This window comes from Passer domesticus, chromosome 1, assembly GCF_036417665.1.
Source record: "Passer domesticus isolate bPasDom1 chromosome 1, bPasDom1.hap1, whole genome shotgun sequence".
In the NCBI taxonomy this organism is placed as follows: Eukaryota; Metazoa; Chordata; class Aves; order Passeriformes; family Passeridae; genus Passer; species Passer domesticus.
In genome coordinates, this window is record NC_087474.1 from 49,509,042 (window position 1) to 49,526,920 (window position 17,879).

Below are 17,879 nucleotides of genomic sequence, written 5' to 3' on the forward strand. Positions count from 1 at the left end.
ATCATGTGATTGGATTAAATCAAATATAAAAATTAAATTAAAAAAGGAAGAATTTTGAAGAAAATAAGAAAAAGCATAGAAAAAGAAGGAAAACAATGTGACAGTGAGTTAAGATCAACTTATGAGACTATTTTTTGATCTCAAAAATGCAATCAGAACTAACGTTTGTTCCTTTTTTTTTTGTATTTATTACTGAATTTTGTGAAAGAGAGTAACCTAGAAACTCTTTTGTCTATGAAAAATAGTTTTGATTCTTTTGGTTTTATTCCCTTTTAATCCCAAATACAACACCTTTAAATTTAGTCTGTGGTGTCTACCTCCAAAATTAGTGAGATAACAGTGAGGAAAGGAAGGAGAAGAGATTGAGTCTCTTGTGTTTATATAAACCACAGACATATATACACACACACACTCAAATAAGTTCAATTAAACACAAGGAGATCCATGTATATGGAAAATGAAATGTATCTTTGAGAACTGCCAGTGAAGTCTCTTTATACAGAGAGGATAAGAAGGTGAATGCACTGAATTCAGCTCTTACTGGGGATACATTTTTTATATGCAGTATGTTTGTTATGTAAACTTTATATATATATGTGTGTGTGTGTGTGTGTGTGTGTGCACAAAATGACAAATTGCCCAACTGTAGCTTTTGGCATTCAGCCTTTTTCTCATTCACTTAAAAGCCTTTAATAAATCTATTTATATGAGTTTTAAGTAATCAGTTCAGACCTTCAGTGCTCAATATTTAATAGGGGTGCAGACAAATTTGCTTATTATTTTCTTATTAGAGCTACCAGCAAGTAATGTATTCATATACATTTTTTGGAATATAATAAAATATTTGACTCAGAAACATTTACAGTTATAATTACTTTTTTCAAACATTTCATATATTCTTGGTCAAAAAATTGTAAAAATATAAATACACAAGTTAATTCAAACTTTTTTTCATTACATAATTTATATTCACTCTTACATCTTAAAAAGTCATAAGGGTAGAAATTATATATCTGCTGCAGCCAACCAAATTAATTCTCATTAGAAACAGTAAAGAGTATAAGAAAATATTATACAAAGATTGCAATAACCAATGTGTTGAACTTCATGTACAGATTAGAGGAGCTGAACAAGTTCATAATAGCTGAAGCTGTAGTGTAATTAAACAATAAACCCACATTTAATTACTACCAGCACTTCTGTGCATTAACATGATTGATTAAACAAGTTTTCATACAACTTTCCTAACTCTTCATTGCTTTTTTCACAATAGAAGTTACTGGTGCCATATTTGTGAAAATACAAGGAAATATCTACCTACCTAAGACAGGACAGATCAAGATCTGTACTAATAAAAAGGTTCTAACCTGCTTCATTTGCTAAAAAATAAATACTAACACCACAGATTAAAGCTTTCTGATTCAAGAGCAAAATTATCACCTGAGTGGAACAACAGATTGCACCATACTTTTTAAAATATACTTCCTGTTTAGAGCAGCTGCTTTTAGAGCTTTTTAAAATCATATATGCCTATCTTGCTGAATAATACACATCTCCCACTTTAAAACAAAGGGCTGAGATGATTGTTACACCAGATGGGACTTGTAGGCTAATTAAGAGAAACATAATTTACACTTAAGAGAGAACGCTGTTGGAATGAAAGTTTCAGGAAATATAAGGGAATGAGTAATCAAAACAAATGAATGACAAATTAAGAAAACATGTTAAATTATGTTAGCTTTCTTATTGGACTTTATACAAGCAATTTGAATGAGAAGAAAGAAGTTTCACTGCCTACCTCATAGTCCAGGTCCAGATAATCAAATTCTCCATTTGTTCTGAAGTGCTGCATGTGTCTGTCGAGGGTGAGATTGATGTTCCTGCCATGGCGCTCTATGATGATGGAGTGCCAGTGGTGATCATCCAAGAGGCTGCCTGTTGTCACAGATGTGTGGCCAAAAATAGAGCCAAGCTGGTTGCTGCCTGAGAACAGAAACAATAGCATTTCTCACCTCATACTAGTTAGGCAAACATTTTCCTCTTTCTTTGTTAATGTTTCACCTGAATCATACCAGACATGCAATTAACTGGAGGAAGTCAGTGTGTTATGAAGTTGGGATCTGCCCAGTGGAGAGTTGCTGCCACCAATACAAATAGCTAGACAAATACATCAAGCATATGATCACTGAATTATCTAAATATATGCATAAATTCATAACAGCAGTTATTTGGAAGGGAACCTGAGAAGTAATAGCAATTTCAAGTTGTAAAGATGTTTTCATCAAGGGTTTTCTACTTTTCCTCCTACTCCACAGAAAAGAAAAGCTGTCACCTCTGGGCCAGATCCTGAGCTGCATTGGAACTGTACTGATTTATGAATGCTGGGGAGGACATGGAGCCTGATAACAGACTTTGGCCAAAACAGCCAAAATCTCACTCTTGAGTTCTATGCTTTGTGACCTTCAGCAGTATCATTATATCAGCAAGCAGAGGGGAAAAGGCTCAGTGCAGACTGAGCTAACAACAGAAAAACCATCTTCTGCTAATACAGCTTATTTGGTATGTTATCCTGAAGCCATCTTCCTATTCTGGAAGTCAAACTCCTAGCAAGAGTGCAGTTTTGCAATTCTCTGCTGCGTTATGCAGGGGGTTTTGCCAGTGTAGTCGTGCTACTCAGAGATCACATCTGATTGCCATCTGACTGACATAGCTAAGCCAGCAAAGGTTGATAGCATGGATCCCAACTGAAGCAGCAAATGACTAATTCAGCAGTAAGTGTAAAAAATTGCTGCACTGCTCAATAACTCAGTGCAATCTTCCATGTTCTGAATACATGAGGACTTAAAGTATTTTTGAGGCTGAGAATTTCTTATCCTTAAGAGTGCCTACAACTGAGACATTAAAGTTTGTGCATGCTGAAAACACATTCTGGCAAATCCCATTTCCATGGCTTAAGACATTACTTCCCTACAAATGACCATCCTGCCTTTATGCTGAAGGCCAATGGTTCTGTTGGTTAAAAAATAAAGTAGAATTGCATGTGTGTCATTGAGCCTCAGTTTCTTCAATGCAAACTGAAATGCAGTGCAAAGTGAAAGCTAAATCCACTTCTGCTTCCCCATCCTTCCCCCAGTCCCTGGTGTTTGAAGCTAAGTCACTGGATCTCACCATGCATAATGAGCATCCTTTTCTACTGTGTCTGATGCAAAGACAACACTCTCAGACAGAGGAATAAAAACACCATAAAGCATTAAATCTCTTTATTGAGTGTGTGTCACAGGGCCTAGTTCCATTTATCAGCCTAATGATTTAAGAGCATCCTCACCAAACTCATATAAAGAAGTTATAATTGCTTATAAAGACAGTGCTGAAAATTATAGAGGAACAGGAAATGAAAGGGTTACTACTGCAATTAAAATCGCTAAAAATAGGTAACTGCTATAGTTGCCTCATCATCTGTTCATGTTGATTGTTAGAAAAAGAACAGTAGAAAATGCTAGTGGAAATAAGTATTATTCAATGTAAATAACAAATGGAACAATTTACTCTTCACGTGTCTATAAGAGAACTAAGGAAAATTGCATGAAATCTTTTCCTAAGGTTCTTTTGTTTGAATGGAAAAATACCTCAAATCAGATAAATGTGGGTGTTTTTCATAAGAAATGTACTTTATAAATCCAGTCACTTATGAGCCTGCAGTCCTTTACTGGGAGGACTGTAACTAGAATGCTATGTACAGAATTTCATCATAAAATGACCTGATAAACAATCTGTTTCTTTTCCTTTGCTAGTCCACCTTCTCAGACTCTAGGAAGGCTGCTGAACTCCATCTCCATGAGGCCTGTAGCTTAGCAGACTGATACTATCTTTTTTTTCTGCAAGGTTCCTAAGCGTGACCTTTTTTTCTCCAGAAGTGACGACAGTGTCCTTCTCTCACACAAAGCCACAGCTGAGACCAAATATAATTCTGGCAAGCTATTTTTTTCTTTTTTATTTGCAGTAATGACAATATATTGCTGATCTTGCTTTCCTGTATGATCTTCTTTACAGAGTATCTCACACAGAGTAAAAGGTCAGGATGGAACTAAACACACATGCATACTCATGTGTGTTTAGTTCCATATAGGAAGGGAATTAACAACATTTTAAACAAATTGTCTGATGAAATGAAGCAGTTTACCAATTTACTGCGGGGAAGAGGATGAAATGTTGGACCTAAAATTTTTGTAGGAGAGCTGAAATCTACCACAAAACTAAACAATCAAAACATACCTAAATTCAAATTTAGAACAAGTTTGGCTTTCTTCAGTTCCAAGGTGATATAATCTCCTTGCTGTCCTTCTCCGTGGAAGATTACACCTTCGCTTTCAGAGGTCTTAAATTTCAGAGAGATTACATCTTTCAGTGTTTTCATTTTCTTGTTCCTGAATCTGTATGGTAACACTACATGGCCATCAAAATTGATAACATCAGCCCCTATAGGAAAAAGAAAATAAAATAATTGATGAGTGACTATATATTCCTATGACAAGTGGAAAAACAGACATGCCATATGCAGATTGTACCTCAACAGAATAAAAAAATGCAGAAGTGAATGCATTGTAAATACATTTTCTTTTGTCTGAAATTTAATGTCATAAAAAGTAAGAAGCAGGCAGAATATAAATTTAATCCACATAAAATAAAAATAGAAACAAACCAGATTTGGGAGGAAAAATGCTACAACTGTACTCAATGACTTTCAATTTCTCTCAAATACAGTTGCTGCCATGTTCTTTTACCTGATTATAGCTCAAAATGAAAGGTAAATATCTGAATGGTCATTAATAAATCATTTGATAAGTCTTTAAAATTCACTCTAGGTATCTGCAAGGGCTGTAAACAATAAAACATGAGCCTAGAGTAACTGCCTGGTAATTTTAGAACTTTTATAAAACAGACATAAGCCTTGTATATGTAGTGAAATGGCAAGTAAGTTGTGACCTCAACTAATTATGAGAAGAAAAAAAAACCTCTGTCATTTGACTTATTTTTTTTCCTGTTTGGTTTTGTTCAAAATATGTGGAATCTGAGGGATGGAAACCTTTAAGGTCAATCCCATATTCATATACATATTACATAATAACACTAAAAAATTTGTTTTGTGTTATTTTCCACAATTTTCTGGATGCTAGATCCACAGTAAAAATAGCTGCAGAACTGGATTTCACCCAAGGGATGCATTTATTGAATATTGAATCTTGTCACTTAAGCTGAGTTCTGTAAAAGATTTTAAACAGATATTTAACTATAAAAATTTACACATATTTAAGAAATCCCCTTTGTAAGTTGCTAATAATCAAACCACCAGTGTCTTAGCAACTATTTGTATGAACATTTCAACCTCACTGTTGACAACTAACAATTTGAATAGTTGTTAAGTAAAATTCTTCGTGTTTTTCAAAAGCATTTCTACTCCCAATTGACACACCATATTCATTCATGCTTTGAATGAAAAAAGGATGACATTTTATCATATATTCTTCAACCACATCTGATTTTTGCCTTCTTCTGTGGTCTGCTCTTCAGTGATTGCTTGCAACTTTTTAAACTTCCTAACTTGTATTTGTTATTATTGTGGGAATTAATTTAAGACTTCCATCCCCTCTCAAAAACACAGATAAAAACACATCTCTATTGTGTAAGTAACACAGAAGTCTGTTTCAAAACTCCATTAAAACACTATGTATACTATGCCTAACTGCATATTTTTCAATTTGAATTTACATGGCCAAGTGTTCCTAAACCTGCAAAGACTTCCAAAGAAGTGATAAATTGTGATCCTCTTATTATTTATGCCAACTAAATTGCGAAGAATTTTATTCAGTACTTAAAATACGAGCCTTAGAAATGACTGTGATATCCCATATTATCACCATACATTTAATTTTTGTCAGAATTCAGCAATATATATTAGAAATATCACTTTGCTTTATAAAACATCTCTTGCAATTTTCAATAATAAATGTGCATTAAGCTTTAAGTACAACTAGAACTCTCAGCCTGATCTATTTCTGAATGACAAATTCCAGCCAAGGAAATCAGCTCTAAGTTAAGTATCAAAATGGTACGTTGTATTTGTTGTGCAATAAATCCATTTAGTAGTTAGTAGCATGAAAGAGGGCACTTTTACTTGGGCATAGATGCAGAAGTATTCAGAAGCAATGGAATTTCAGAAGTGGGGTTATCATAACTCAAGTAAATCCATTACTACTGGAATGATTACTTATTTTTAAGAAATAAAGTAAATAGTTAGAAAAATAATGTAACAAAAATTATATGAACCAGTTGGTTATGTTTGCCTTGCAAGCTGTCAAGATATCTGAGAAATTAATTATTGAGATTTTTGTATGTAGTTTATGGAAAAAAAAACCAAAACCAACTTTTAGAAAAACATGAATTCTATTTATAGAAAAAAAATGTAGTATGAAAGTCATCCTTTTAGCACAAAAATCTTACCTTTATGTAAAGCAAATTTTCTATACAGATTCTGCTCTTTAGAATCTACATACAAATTCCTGGCATGTGTTATAAATGAAAGAAAATTGATGGACATTACACCTTAAGTAACCTTCATACCAAATATACATAATAAAAAAATGATTCCACATGCAATGTCTGAGATTGTCTTCCATAAAATTTCTTAAATTTACTTTCTATTGGTTACAGAAACTCCTGTATGGACTATATCAGTTTTCCCCTAAGGCCAGCTGGTACCACTTTGAAATATCTGCAAAAGTTGACTTAACAGTCAGGGATCTGACCCAGAACTGATCAGGACCATGCAGTTTTGTGGATTTACAAGACTTCCATAACAAAGCAAGTATCCCTTCTGTTCCTACATCCCTTCCTAGTTGCATAGGTGTACTCATTCTTTGAAGAAAATTTATATTATACACTTTAACAAAGCTGAGTAAAAAGGCCACATTTTTCCAGAATCTGTCCCTGATTTTCCATGTTTTGAGAATAATTTAATCAAAAAAAGAAACTGCAGTAATCTTTGACTAAGCAGATTTTTTATGCATGGCTATACTGTCAGCATGGGTCTGAATGATAATTCAATCACCTGAAGATTACACAGCAATTATGTGTAAGAGTTATCATATGTAGATTGTAGTAATGACTTGGGTTCTTTCTATGATGACACTCAGATGTTTAATATTATGATAATTACCATTGTGCAGAATGCTGCTCAGACAGTAAACCATATAATTCCTCTAATTCCAGTGTAAATATATAATTTTTCTCCTTCTTAGTCACTTATCTATCAGCATTAGTAGGAAAAAGACCAAAGCTATCACATGAAGTATGATTACGTGCAGTCAGTGACTGTTGTCAGAGGCTATTACTGTAATGGGGAAAACCTTAATAATAAAAGATAAAGCTAAAAAAAAAGAGAGAAACTGAGAGAAGAAAGAAGAAGAAAATGAAGAAAGAATTCCTGAGAGGTTTATTTAAAATTATATTGAAATGGGAAGTACAAACCTGATTACTTGCAATTTGATTACTGCCCTACTGGATTTCCTATTGTATAGATAGATTGGAAAACACTGCTAAAACAGTAAAACTATAATACCACTTTCCTTTGGCTAGATAGATGTGTTAGGCCTTATCACAGTAAATGCTTAAGACCACATTAAAGTCCTTTCATTAGTTAATGCATCATCAGTTTTCCTCCAAAAAATATTACAGAAAGCTTTGCAAAGATTGACATGATATTGGATGACAAAAGTGACCCTATTCACAAATCTCAAAGGAAGTTAAATCCCCAGCCACAAGTCTTCCTACCTATGCTTTTGTCCTGTACTTTTGGCTACATGCAGGATTTGGCAAAATTTGATCAGGGCACCAAATTTATTTGATACAAAATAATTTATCAACTAATTACAAGGAAACAGCCCCAAATCAGACTCAAGCTCCAGAACTTCTCTATTTACTCCATTTATTGTGAAAGAAATATAACTATCTTCAATGCCAGCACTTTAAGAATGAAGAAGTGCTCATTCACAAAGACTCATGAGCTACTGAGACTTCTTCACAGCTACTTAGCTGCTTTGATCAAGGTTCTGCCTGGAGTTACTAAAAAATCCCTGCTTTCTGACACAGTAAAATAACAGTGATCAAAACAAAGCAGAATAGCAAAGTGCTTTCCAGAAAAATGTTTACCACACCATGAACAAAAACCATGGCGATATGTTTCTCCTCCTAAATTACAAATTTAACATGTGCACATATTTTTAAATTGCTACTGATCTCTGAATGATTGATTCTTCAAAGCCTGTACAGAATATTTCAATGGGATTAAGGATATAAAAGTTCTGTGCAACTGACAGACAGCGACCTTCAGTGAAATTTTCCCACTCTGTTATCTCTCATCCATTTTTTCATCTGCTTAAATTATCTGTTTAGACTAAATGAGCTTTAGGGAAAAGATCCTCACTTTTAGCATTCTTTACTGATGACATAGTTTGAACCTTACATCTGATGTCCTAGTAGTATAGTAATAGATGGTAATAACCATACACTGAGCATCTACCATCTGAAAATATCAGAGATACATCAAAGCATCTCTGCCTGGCCCAAACTATTCCACATCTATAGCTTCTCTTATAGCTATTAGTCACAGGTTCTAAAATATCATTATGGGAAATACAAGCACAAAAAGAGCGTATTGTTTACATATTTTAACAGCAAAAAAATAAAATGTTTTCTTCTAACAAAGCAAGGGATAAGGCTCAAAATCATACCAAGAATAAAACCTCATTTTGTTATTACTCACAAAAAATAACATATCCAGAAATTTATTCAAAAAATCCTAGTCTACTTTTTGAGTGCCATATGCTGTCAACATGATAACATGCTGAATTTGCCATTGGGGTCCTTTGCAGCTTGAGCCTCAGTGGAATTAAGTTAGCTAAACTCAGGTTAGAGATGCACTGCTGCGCCTCATTTCACCAAAAAAACCCACCACCAACAACAACAACAAAAAAACCAAAAAAAAAAAACAAACCCCCCCCCAAAAAAAAATCCCCAAAAACCACCAAAACAAAACAATAAAAAACACAAAAAAAACCAAAAAAAACCAAAACCATGGCCCAGAACAGCAGTCAAAAGGCCCACCACAGCAGTCAAAAGATTACGTCCTCTTTTATGTTTTCTTACAGAGAGGCAGAGAGCCAAAGGTACTGTGTTTGAGCACTGCCTTCAGGCACTACAGCCCAGCTGTAAGGACATGGGCAGCTCTGGCCTCAAGTCTGCTGCAGCCAAACTGACACTGCCTTTACTCCCTTTTTCAAAAGTCAAAGCACCTGCCACAAAGGAGCAAAAAACTAATACAGATACAGATGTATGTTGCATTTACAATAATGTGCGCTTATTCATATTCTAGAAGCACATGGTGAAGGAAAATCAATCTTACGCTTCTCTTGCCTGCTTAGTTTCCAATGCACTGAGCCTGAATCCTGTTGTTATCTGTCAAGTGAAGTCAATGTTTGAAAGAGAAAAAACGCCTTTGCAAGGAGGTGTGGAATTTTTTCCTCGCTTTTCTTTATATTACCTGCAGTGTACACATGGCAATGCAGTATCAAAGTAGTAAAAGTTTTTTCAAGGTGTATTTTTAACTCGACGCCTGGGTAAATGACATAAAGTTTATTCTTACTTTTTATATGGCTGCTAGAAACTCTCAAATAAATCTGTGAGGAACTATTTCCTAAGGTAGTGAGATTGCTTTGCCAAGTTCTGAGTGCCATATCTACTGAAGATATATAAAGAACACTTGGTGCTTTAATTTTTTTTCCTATATTTCAAAGCACAGACATTTTCCCCTATTTTTATCCTAATATAGTATTCCTACTAAAAAATTTGTAGTTATTATAATGGTGGTATTTACTATTAATTTTTCTAACTCTTGTGAAAATGTCTATAAATATGTGGCTTTGTCATAATTTTCTGTCTAATAAGAAACAAATGTGACAGGTGAAATGAAGAAGTAGAAGCAAAATTAAAGGAGAAAGAAAAACAAAAGAATATAGAATATATATCAAGACATGTAATATAATGACCATGGATAAAAGTTGTCCTGTGTCTCTAAGTGTATCTATGTGTGTGTGCCCCTAATTTTTTTCTTTTTTTAAGTAGGAAAACTGGGTTCTTTCTGACACTATCAAACTAAATTTTTATACAAGCTAATTGTTCCTTATGACAAAAAATTTGTGAGGAGTGAAGTTCTGTGCAGTTTCAACTAACTTGAATTAGTTACCATACATACAGAAGAAAACACTAAAGCATTTGAAAATTTTATAAACTTAGATGAGGCATTGGAATACACTACAAAATAATGTTCTTAAGGGTGTGTGTAAATAGGATGATTTTTCAAGAACTTAACAATGTATACTCAATGACTTTCTGGTTGAAGATTTTCAAGCAAACTTTCTTTCATTGACTCTTCAAATTTCAAAAATACAATTAATTTAGAAACTAAATGGGACATTTTATATATGCTATATTTTGACTATAAGATCGATAAATGAGAAAATTAAAATATTCATAGTATACTTCTCAATTGTGTTTTAAACTTATGCATTGTAACCACAGTTTGCAAAATAAATTATACTGAACAGTACACAGTAGTCTCCTATAGTGGACTACTACCAGTGCCAGAGAGAACTAAGACTGTAACCCAAGTTAATCTTCATCTCAGACAAAAACTATTCTTTCCACAATCTATTCTGCTTTTTCACTCCAGAAGGACAATTACAATGGATGTTAAGAGATGCAGTCTATTTCAAGTAGGCTATTCATAGGGAAAAAAAGAGATTTAGCATCAATAAAAACAATACTTTGATGTCTGTACATGAGTTTTACACTTTGAAAAGTTTTCATAAGTATAGCTTTATATGGTTCATTTACGATCATGAAAATTAAAATTCCGGCACCTTGCAACTATGAACTATATGCAACAAAATATTCTCTATGATCTACTATTCTCTACCTATGGTACTTTAAAATCTGGTAAAAATATATGTATAATTCAAATACTCTAAAGAAAGCCTGCTTTTTTGTATTTTATCATGCTGATTTGCAAGCCAGAAGCATTCCTTGCAATCGTAAATACATTTGGTTCTGTTCTTCATTTTGAAACCCATCATTTGACATTGGATCTCAATGGGAACATTAAAGTATATCATTAAACTCTAAAGCTAGGTACAGTAAAGAACTTAATTTACTTGAAAACAGCTAGCCTCTACTAATGTTTTCACTGTTTATTAAAAAGGTAAATCACAAGAGCTCCAGGTCAATAAAAAAAGACAGCTCTGACTCTCGCACAGTAAATGGCCAAAACAGGTCTCAATCCTTATTACACTGCTGAACTTACTCATTATTTAATGAAAAGAACTACAGCAAAGAAAGAAGTTGTACCTTGTCTTATAACATTTACACTCAATTTACTCAGTGAATAAATGATCTACAAAATGGACAAGACAATCTATTGAAACATTAAGGAAATGGATGACTAGCTGGAGCTTTGGTTTTAATGTTTACAGCTACATGAAAACAGGAAGACACAGAGCTGACCCACAAAATACTGGTTTAGAAGTTCTCCTTTTGAGCTGATGCCACCCAATTCAATCCTCTCCTGGTATACAATCTTTCCATGTCTTTTAATATTTGGATACTCTCAGAATGCCTACTATTCAAGACCAAATTCTTCTTTCTCAGTCATGTGCCATATCCTTTATTCACAAAATCACTCTCAAACACATATTCTTTACTTCTTCCAACCACAGAGCTTGTATTTAAATTGAACTCTCAGAGTGAGCTGCACATAAAATGATTAAGGAGTATGGACCATGGACTGTTTCAAGCTCATGTGTTCAGTTAAGTCTCATTCAGTAAAAATCTCACAATTGTCATTCAAACTTCTGCAGCTGACTGTAAAAAGCATGGAGTGCCATACTGAGACAGGCCTGGCCATGGGACACTCACATTTATTATAGTGAGTAACCTCACTGTTGCCTAAGGGCAAAAAATGTATGCCACTAAACCCCATTTCTAGCAGATGTCTAATCCTTTATTGCAACTGTGAGTCTGCTGGTGCTGCTAATTCTATCTTGGTGTATGAATTCTTTTTTTTAAACAGAAACTAAAGTGAGTTGCTACTTTTAGCTAATGTATGTCAATTCAAAATTATGAGTTAATAGATGAAAATTCTTTAGCATAAATGATAGCAGAACAACTTTGTGTATTTATACAATTCAGTTTCACTGTTTTATTTCCAAATTAATCAGAGATTAATATCTTATGTTTAGCACAATATAAGAAAAGCAGACCCCTGGAACTCGATTGTGGTCAAATAATTCAGAATAAGTAATTCAGTCAAAAATTTTTTCCTCTAACATCCAACATATCTAAGATCATGCATACTGTACTCCTTGCTCAATGACAACTTGCACATTGTGATGTAAGAAAGTGTTTGGATTCCAAACTTGTAAACCATAAAATCTGAGCCCCCAACTCTGCCATGCATAGATCAAGTGTGAACTTCCTGATGGCTGAATCTAATGTTTACTATCCTTTGTATTTATTTTAGTGTGTTCAATTTAAAAGCTGCACTCATACTCAAGGCTACGAGTTAAAGTTTTATTTTCAGATGATTCCACATTCATTAGGTTCTGCCTTGGTCCAGTGAAAGTCTAATAATTTAACATGAAAACAGCCTCCAGTCCTACTGGATTAAGGTGCTACAGTAAAAGGGCATACAGTTACCAAAACTAAGTGAATGAGCACTGTAAAGATTGATGGTACTGCATCAGCATCTCTTGCAACACTGCTTACACTCTGGGAAAGAAAATCCCAGAAGGATTCAATATACAGCGATATGAAATGCTTAACTTACATTATATCACACATATAAAGTGAGCTACTTCCCTGAGAGGGATAAATAATTTTTGTTGTAAAAATGTTCACCATGACAAGAAGTACATCAGGTAAGAGCACCTAGTCATGAAATCATGAAGGTTCAACAGAATCTATAGATTTCACATAGTACAACCCACATGGTCAGAGTTTATTTGCACATTTAATTCTGCCAGAAGCATTGAGTTTCTTTTAACTGAGTTTTCACCTTTTTCCTTAACTGAACAAGGAAATAGAAGATTTGCTTTATCGACAAGTGATTTTCCTTGTGTTTATCAGACTGCACTTTCCAAGGTCAGTGATATATTGTGTATCCCTCCCTACAGCCAGACATTATTTATCTATAACTTCTAGCAGGGTTTACAGTTCAAGAGTTTCTGGTCTTGCTGAGCTTAAGAGCTTTAAATTCCCCGCTTGCCAGAACAATCTCTCTAGCAGGAGGTTGCTTATGTTATCTCAGCTGTGTGACTGGCTGTTCTCCCCTAGGAATTGTACCATGCATTTCAGGTTTCCCTGCTCAGCCAGTGGCAGCAATTCAGTTTCCTGACCTCTTGATTCTTCTCCACCAATAAAAGCTAAAAAAATACAGTAAGATCAGAGTTTCTTCTCAGGAAGACTGTAAGGGACCTGTTGACATAGAGTTAACACAGATTAACATGCAGCAGGTTCAATACTTACAATCAAAAAGTACATTACTCTTTTAATTACAATTCTTCATCCATGATGACTGATTTATTTTTTCTGAACTAAGGGGTTAATTTCAATTAAGTTTTCAAGCTCTCAAGTTAATATTGATAATAAAATCTAAAACTATTACTTCATTTCTTCAAAAATTTCTCTAGTGTTTGTGTCTAAATTTACAGCCTCCTGAGAGAGAAATAAAAGTCAAACCTGTTGCTTAATAGAAGAGTAAAATTATGTAAGGAATGTAAATAGCGTTTTTGGTTAATTAGTTTGAAATATCTGGAAGGCTCAAAATATCATAAGACTGTATCTCCAAGAAAAGAAATTTCACCAAAACCTGTCAAATTCTATCTTTTTTTTCCAAAAATAAAGGGAGTCTGAGTAAGAGCATACATATAGCTTTTCTTTTAGATGGGAGCATTTTTCTTTTTTGGGACCATTTTTCTATTACTACAGGCACCCAAACTATGTTTGCAAATTATTTGAAAAAACATTTTCTTTCAGTCTTTAAATTATGCAAGATTTTTTGAGGTTATGTATTTAGTGAAATTATTTTTCAAGAGTAATTTTCAAAAACCTGTATCTGATTCTTGAAGATAATTCAACCAGCTCTGTATGTTAGTGACTGTCACTACAGCAAATACACATATTCACACAATGGATGAAATTTTATAGCCCCTATTTAGGCTACAATTGATCATGTTTAACTAAAAAAGGGAGGATAACACTCAACATATTTCCAAGTAGGTAAGAAATGCAAGTGTGTATAGGCAACTCATTCCAGCTTCACAAGATGCTGCTATTCAGTCATGAAGCAATGAATGCTACACATGAATAAAAGGGGAAGATGTTTTTTTAAAACTCAGATAAGTAAATTTTATTGCTTAAAACTGCCACATTCAATTTTTTAGTGTTCTTCCTTTATGTGGGGACAGGGTATCAAGAGAAATTTTCCCTACAGATTTGCCTGTGATTAATCTGGTGTTTGAAAGTTATTTTTCACCCTTTATCCAGACAGCATTGTTTGGAACAAATCAAATAAATAAAGCACATAGCACACATGGTCTTGGCTTACTACACTGGAATACAACCTAATATATAATGTGATAGGCACATCTTGGATTATATATATCCACATATGGATTTGGTTTGTAAAGGAAAATTGTTTCCTTTTGGGTTTAACAAGTTATTGTTACAGGTATAAGGAAAAAGACTTTAGAGATATAGGAGAAGACTATTTTTTATTTTTATTCTGTTTTTTTTCAAAACAGAAAAATTCTAATTAAGGTAACAAGTAATGGACACATTAGCTTTTGTGAACTCTTTCTGTCCATATGGCAGCATCCTAAAACAAAAAAAATCAATGCCAATATACATGCACATACTATTGTCAGTATATTTTAATATATAATTCCCCAGTAGAAGAAATCCATGAAGAGGTTATTAACCTGACAATTCATGTTTAGTTTCTGCATGCCAGAAACAGTCTTGTGCCATTCCTCTTGTCGTAGCGTTTTCCCTGATGAGAGTATTGTTGAACCAGCAGATCATCTTAAATTAGTTTCCAGACTCCTGACTTTCTAAAGATGTTTTATCAGAAACCATGTTTGTTGTTATTAATACCAGTGAAGGATTAGACTTCCATCTATTCAACAAAGACAACTAACTAACCCTTGCACTATGTATCCATTCTCTTTTAAGGAAAGAAAACTAAAAATGCATTTCACTTTTTCACTTTGTTGAGGGAAAATAAATTCTGAAATAGTGGTTAGGGGGTCAGCACATAAGTACTTACAGAAATGTGTCTTTGATGTTCAAAAGCATTAAGAACAATATAGTCTGTCAGAAATCAATGGGAGAAAAATAAGCCATTTTATGTCGATATTTAAAATTGTAATTGGGTTCCTATGCATTTACACCAGTTTGAGAACTTCTGAGTAATTACTGTTATCCCAGTAGATATTTTAATAACAAATACAATTCATTACAAAGAGCTGTCTTATGAATCAACAGAGGACTCAAGCATATTAAAAAAAAAAAAAGCACCCCAAAAAAAAAAAACCAAAAAACCCCCTCCTAGAATATCTCCACTGCTTTTTTCTGCTTATGAAATTCTAGTTTTAAATAAACTCATTGTTCACTATTTGACTGCAATAAGAAAGTTTAATTTTAAAAAAATTACAATTTCTGTTCACAGGCCACTAAGCATACCTATTTTCTCAAAAAATCATACTGTTAACTTATACAGAAGTACTGAAATTATTTTTAACCTTTAACTTTTACTTATAGATTACAGCTTATTCATTTCTGAGGGGTTTCATCAAAATATAAGAATTGTTAACTGAAAATTTATCATCAGCAAGGCAGTGTTGGGAATACAAGAAATGCATAAAATATTTAATGTGTAGCAAGTGAAGATGAGCTATCATTTATACATAATTACAAATAAGGACAAAAAAATCCTCACTGATTAAAAATTCTGCTTCTGTAACAAATGACTCACACTTGTTTTCCTAACAAAACCAAAAAGCTACTTGCTCTGATGAGTAATAGTTAAAGCCATTTTTATACAATCTGTATCTTCCTTTTAATTTTCATTTTCAAGTCAAACAAGCAAACACACTCAATAAATGCCAACAAATGGTATACATTGTATTCATGAACAATGAAAATTGCACATGCAATGATGTCCTTGTGTAGATGTACATGTCTGTGTTTGCTTCTTGGTAGATATGGAATTATTCTGGTCCAACATTATTGCTTTAGGTAAGTAGCTCTGTATCACTGCTTTCTTGGAACTGAGTAGACTGGTGCACATTAAAAGGCTTTGGAGAATGATTAAAAGGAATGCACTCTTGTAATTTCTAAACTTTGTTGAAGAGCGCCAATTAAGTGTCTTCTAGCAGATATAGTCTCTATAATACTGCTTCATTTTTTTCCTTTTTCAGCCTGTGGGGCTCTTTGCCAGGAGTGTGTTTCCTTCTCTGTTTCTGTGGTTGTCTGAGCCATCACATTAAATAACAGGAAGATTGACCCTAGTGTTTTATAGAGATGTATCTAGTTAGAAATCAAATCCCAAGTAGAGAAGACCCCCAAACTACCTATCCTAAAACTGCTCAGGAAGTAATCCTGAGTTTATGGAGGAAGAGGAAAAATCAGGAAAAACCCCCTGTTTATATTGATAGCTTTCATTTTGGAATGAAATATGCATATTTTTGTTTGTTTTTCTGACGAATCGTTGTAAACTGTCAGAGAAATCAGATGCTACCCTTGTCGTATGAAAGCAATATTTCCCCTCCACGCAACTGAGCATCAGTGGAAAGTCAGTCTTGCAACAAGCAATAAACACAAGGAGAATGAAAGGTGAAAGGTAAAATATATGCAGGCTTTTAAAAATTTATTTTCAGGACACTTTAAAGATTTTGCAAGATGTGTATGATAATGAGGAAAGAATTTTGCAGAGCGAAAAACCCACCGACACACTGCCAGTCCAAGTTAATTAAAAAGTTTGCAAATGACTACTATTGCTGCTGAGCTTGAGTTATCACACCATGTGGAACTCAACCAAAATTTTTTCTGTTCAGTCTTGCAGACACCAAGCTCCTGTTGGGACAGTTCTGTGGAGAAAATCTTCCTCAAAGAATTATGCTTTCAGGGCAGTGTAATTTTCCATTTACTTCAAAAAGTAGGAAGACACTGTAGAGAAGTACCTGGGCCTCTAAGAGCTTTTTAATATTCTTTGAACTCTATGTTTCAACAGTAGGGTATCTCTCCATTATTTGATGCCCTTTGGGGAAAAGGTATAGCTAGCTATACTGAAAATTATAAACTTACAAGATCTTAGGCTCCCAGTTATTATTGACTTTTAATTCTTACTCTTTTTCTACTCCCTTCAACAAAATTCTTCATTGAATTTTCTAATATATTTAAGTAAATGTATTTTCAGCATTTTATTTTTAAAGAAAGATGTCATAAGAGTTAAAACAAGCAAAACAAACAAGAATCAAAAAACCTCAATCCATATCCTTTCCCTTAATTTATTTTAATAAGGATGGATTCTTCTGGACATTTTGAGTCCTTGGAAATGTTTGCTTCTGAAGATCCTTGATCCTTTAGGGCACTGCTGTGCAGGCAGATGTAATTAAAGCCAAGGGGAGTTCAAATGGACTGTACACTCTTTTCATTTAAAGGTGCTTAAACTGCTTTAGATGACCTTGTCTACACAGAAGAATTATTACAAG

General features: G+C 33.8%; 1 protein-coding gene across 2 annotated transcripts in view; it reads right to left on the reverse strand.

Moving 5' to 3' along the window:
• CNTNAP2 (contactin associated protein 2) overlaps positions 1-17,879 on the reverse strand; it is a 1,014,456-nt gene that overhangs the window by 525,832 nt on the left and 470,745 nt on the right. For both annotated transcript variants that reach the window (XM_064419448.1, XM_064419458.1), the window contains 2 exons: positions 4,273-4,476; positions 1,799-1,983 (listed from right to left, as the gene is read on the reverse strand). In XM_064419448.1, coding sequence (XP_064275518.1) covers positions 1,799-1,983; positions 4,273-4,476 — 389 coding nt within the window. The remainder of the gene's footprint in view (positions 1-1,798; positions 1,984-4,272; positions 4,477-17,879) is intronic.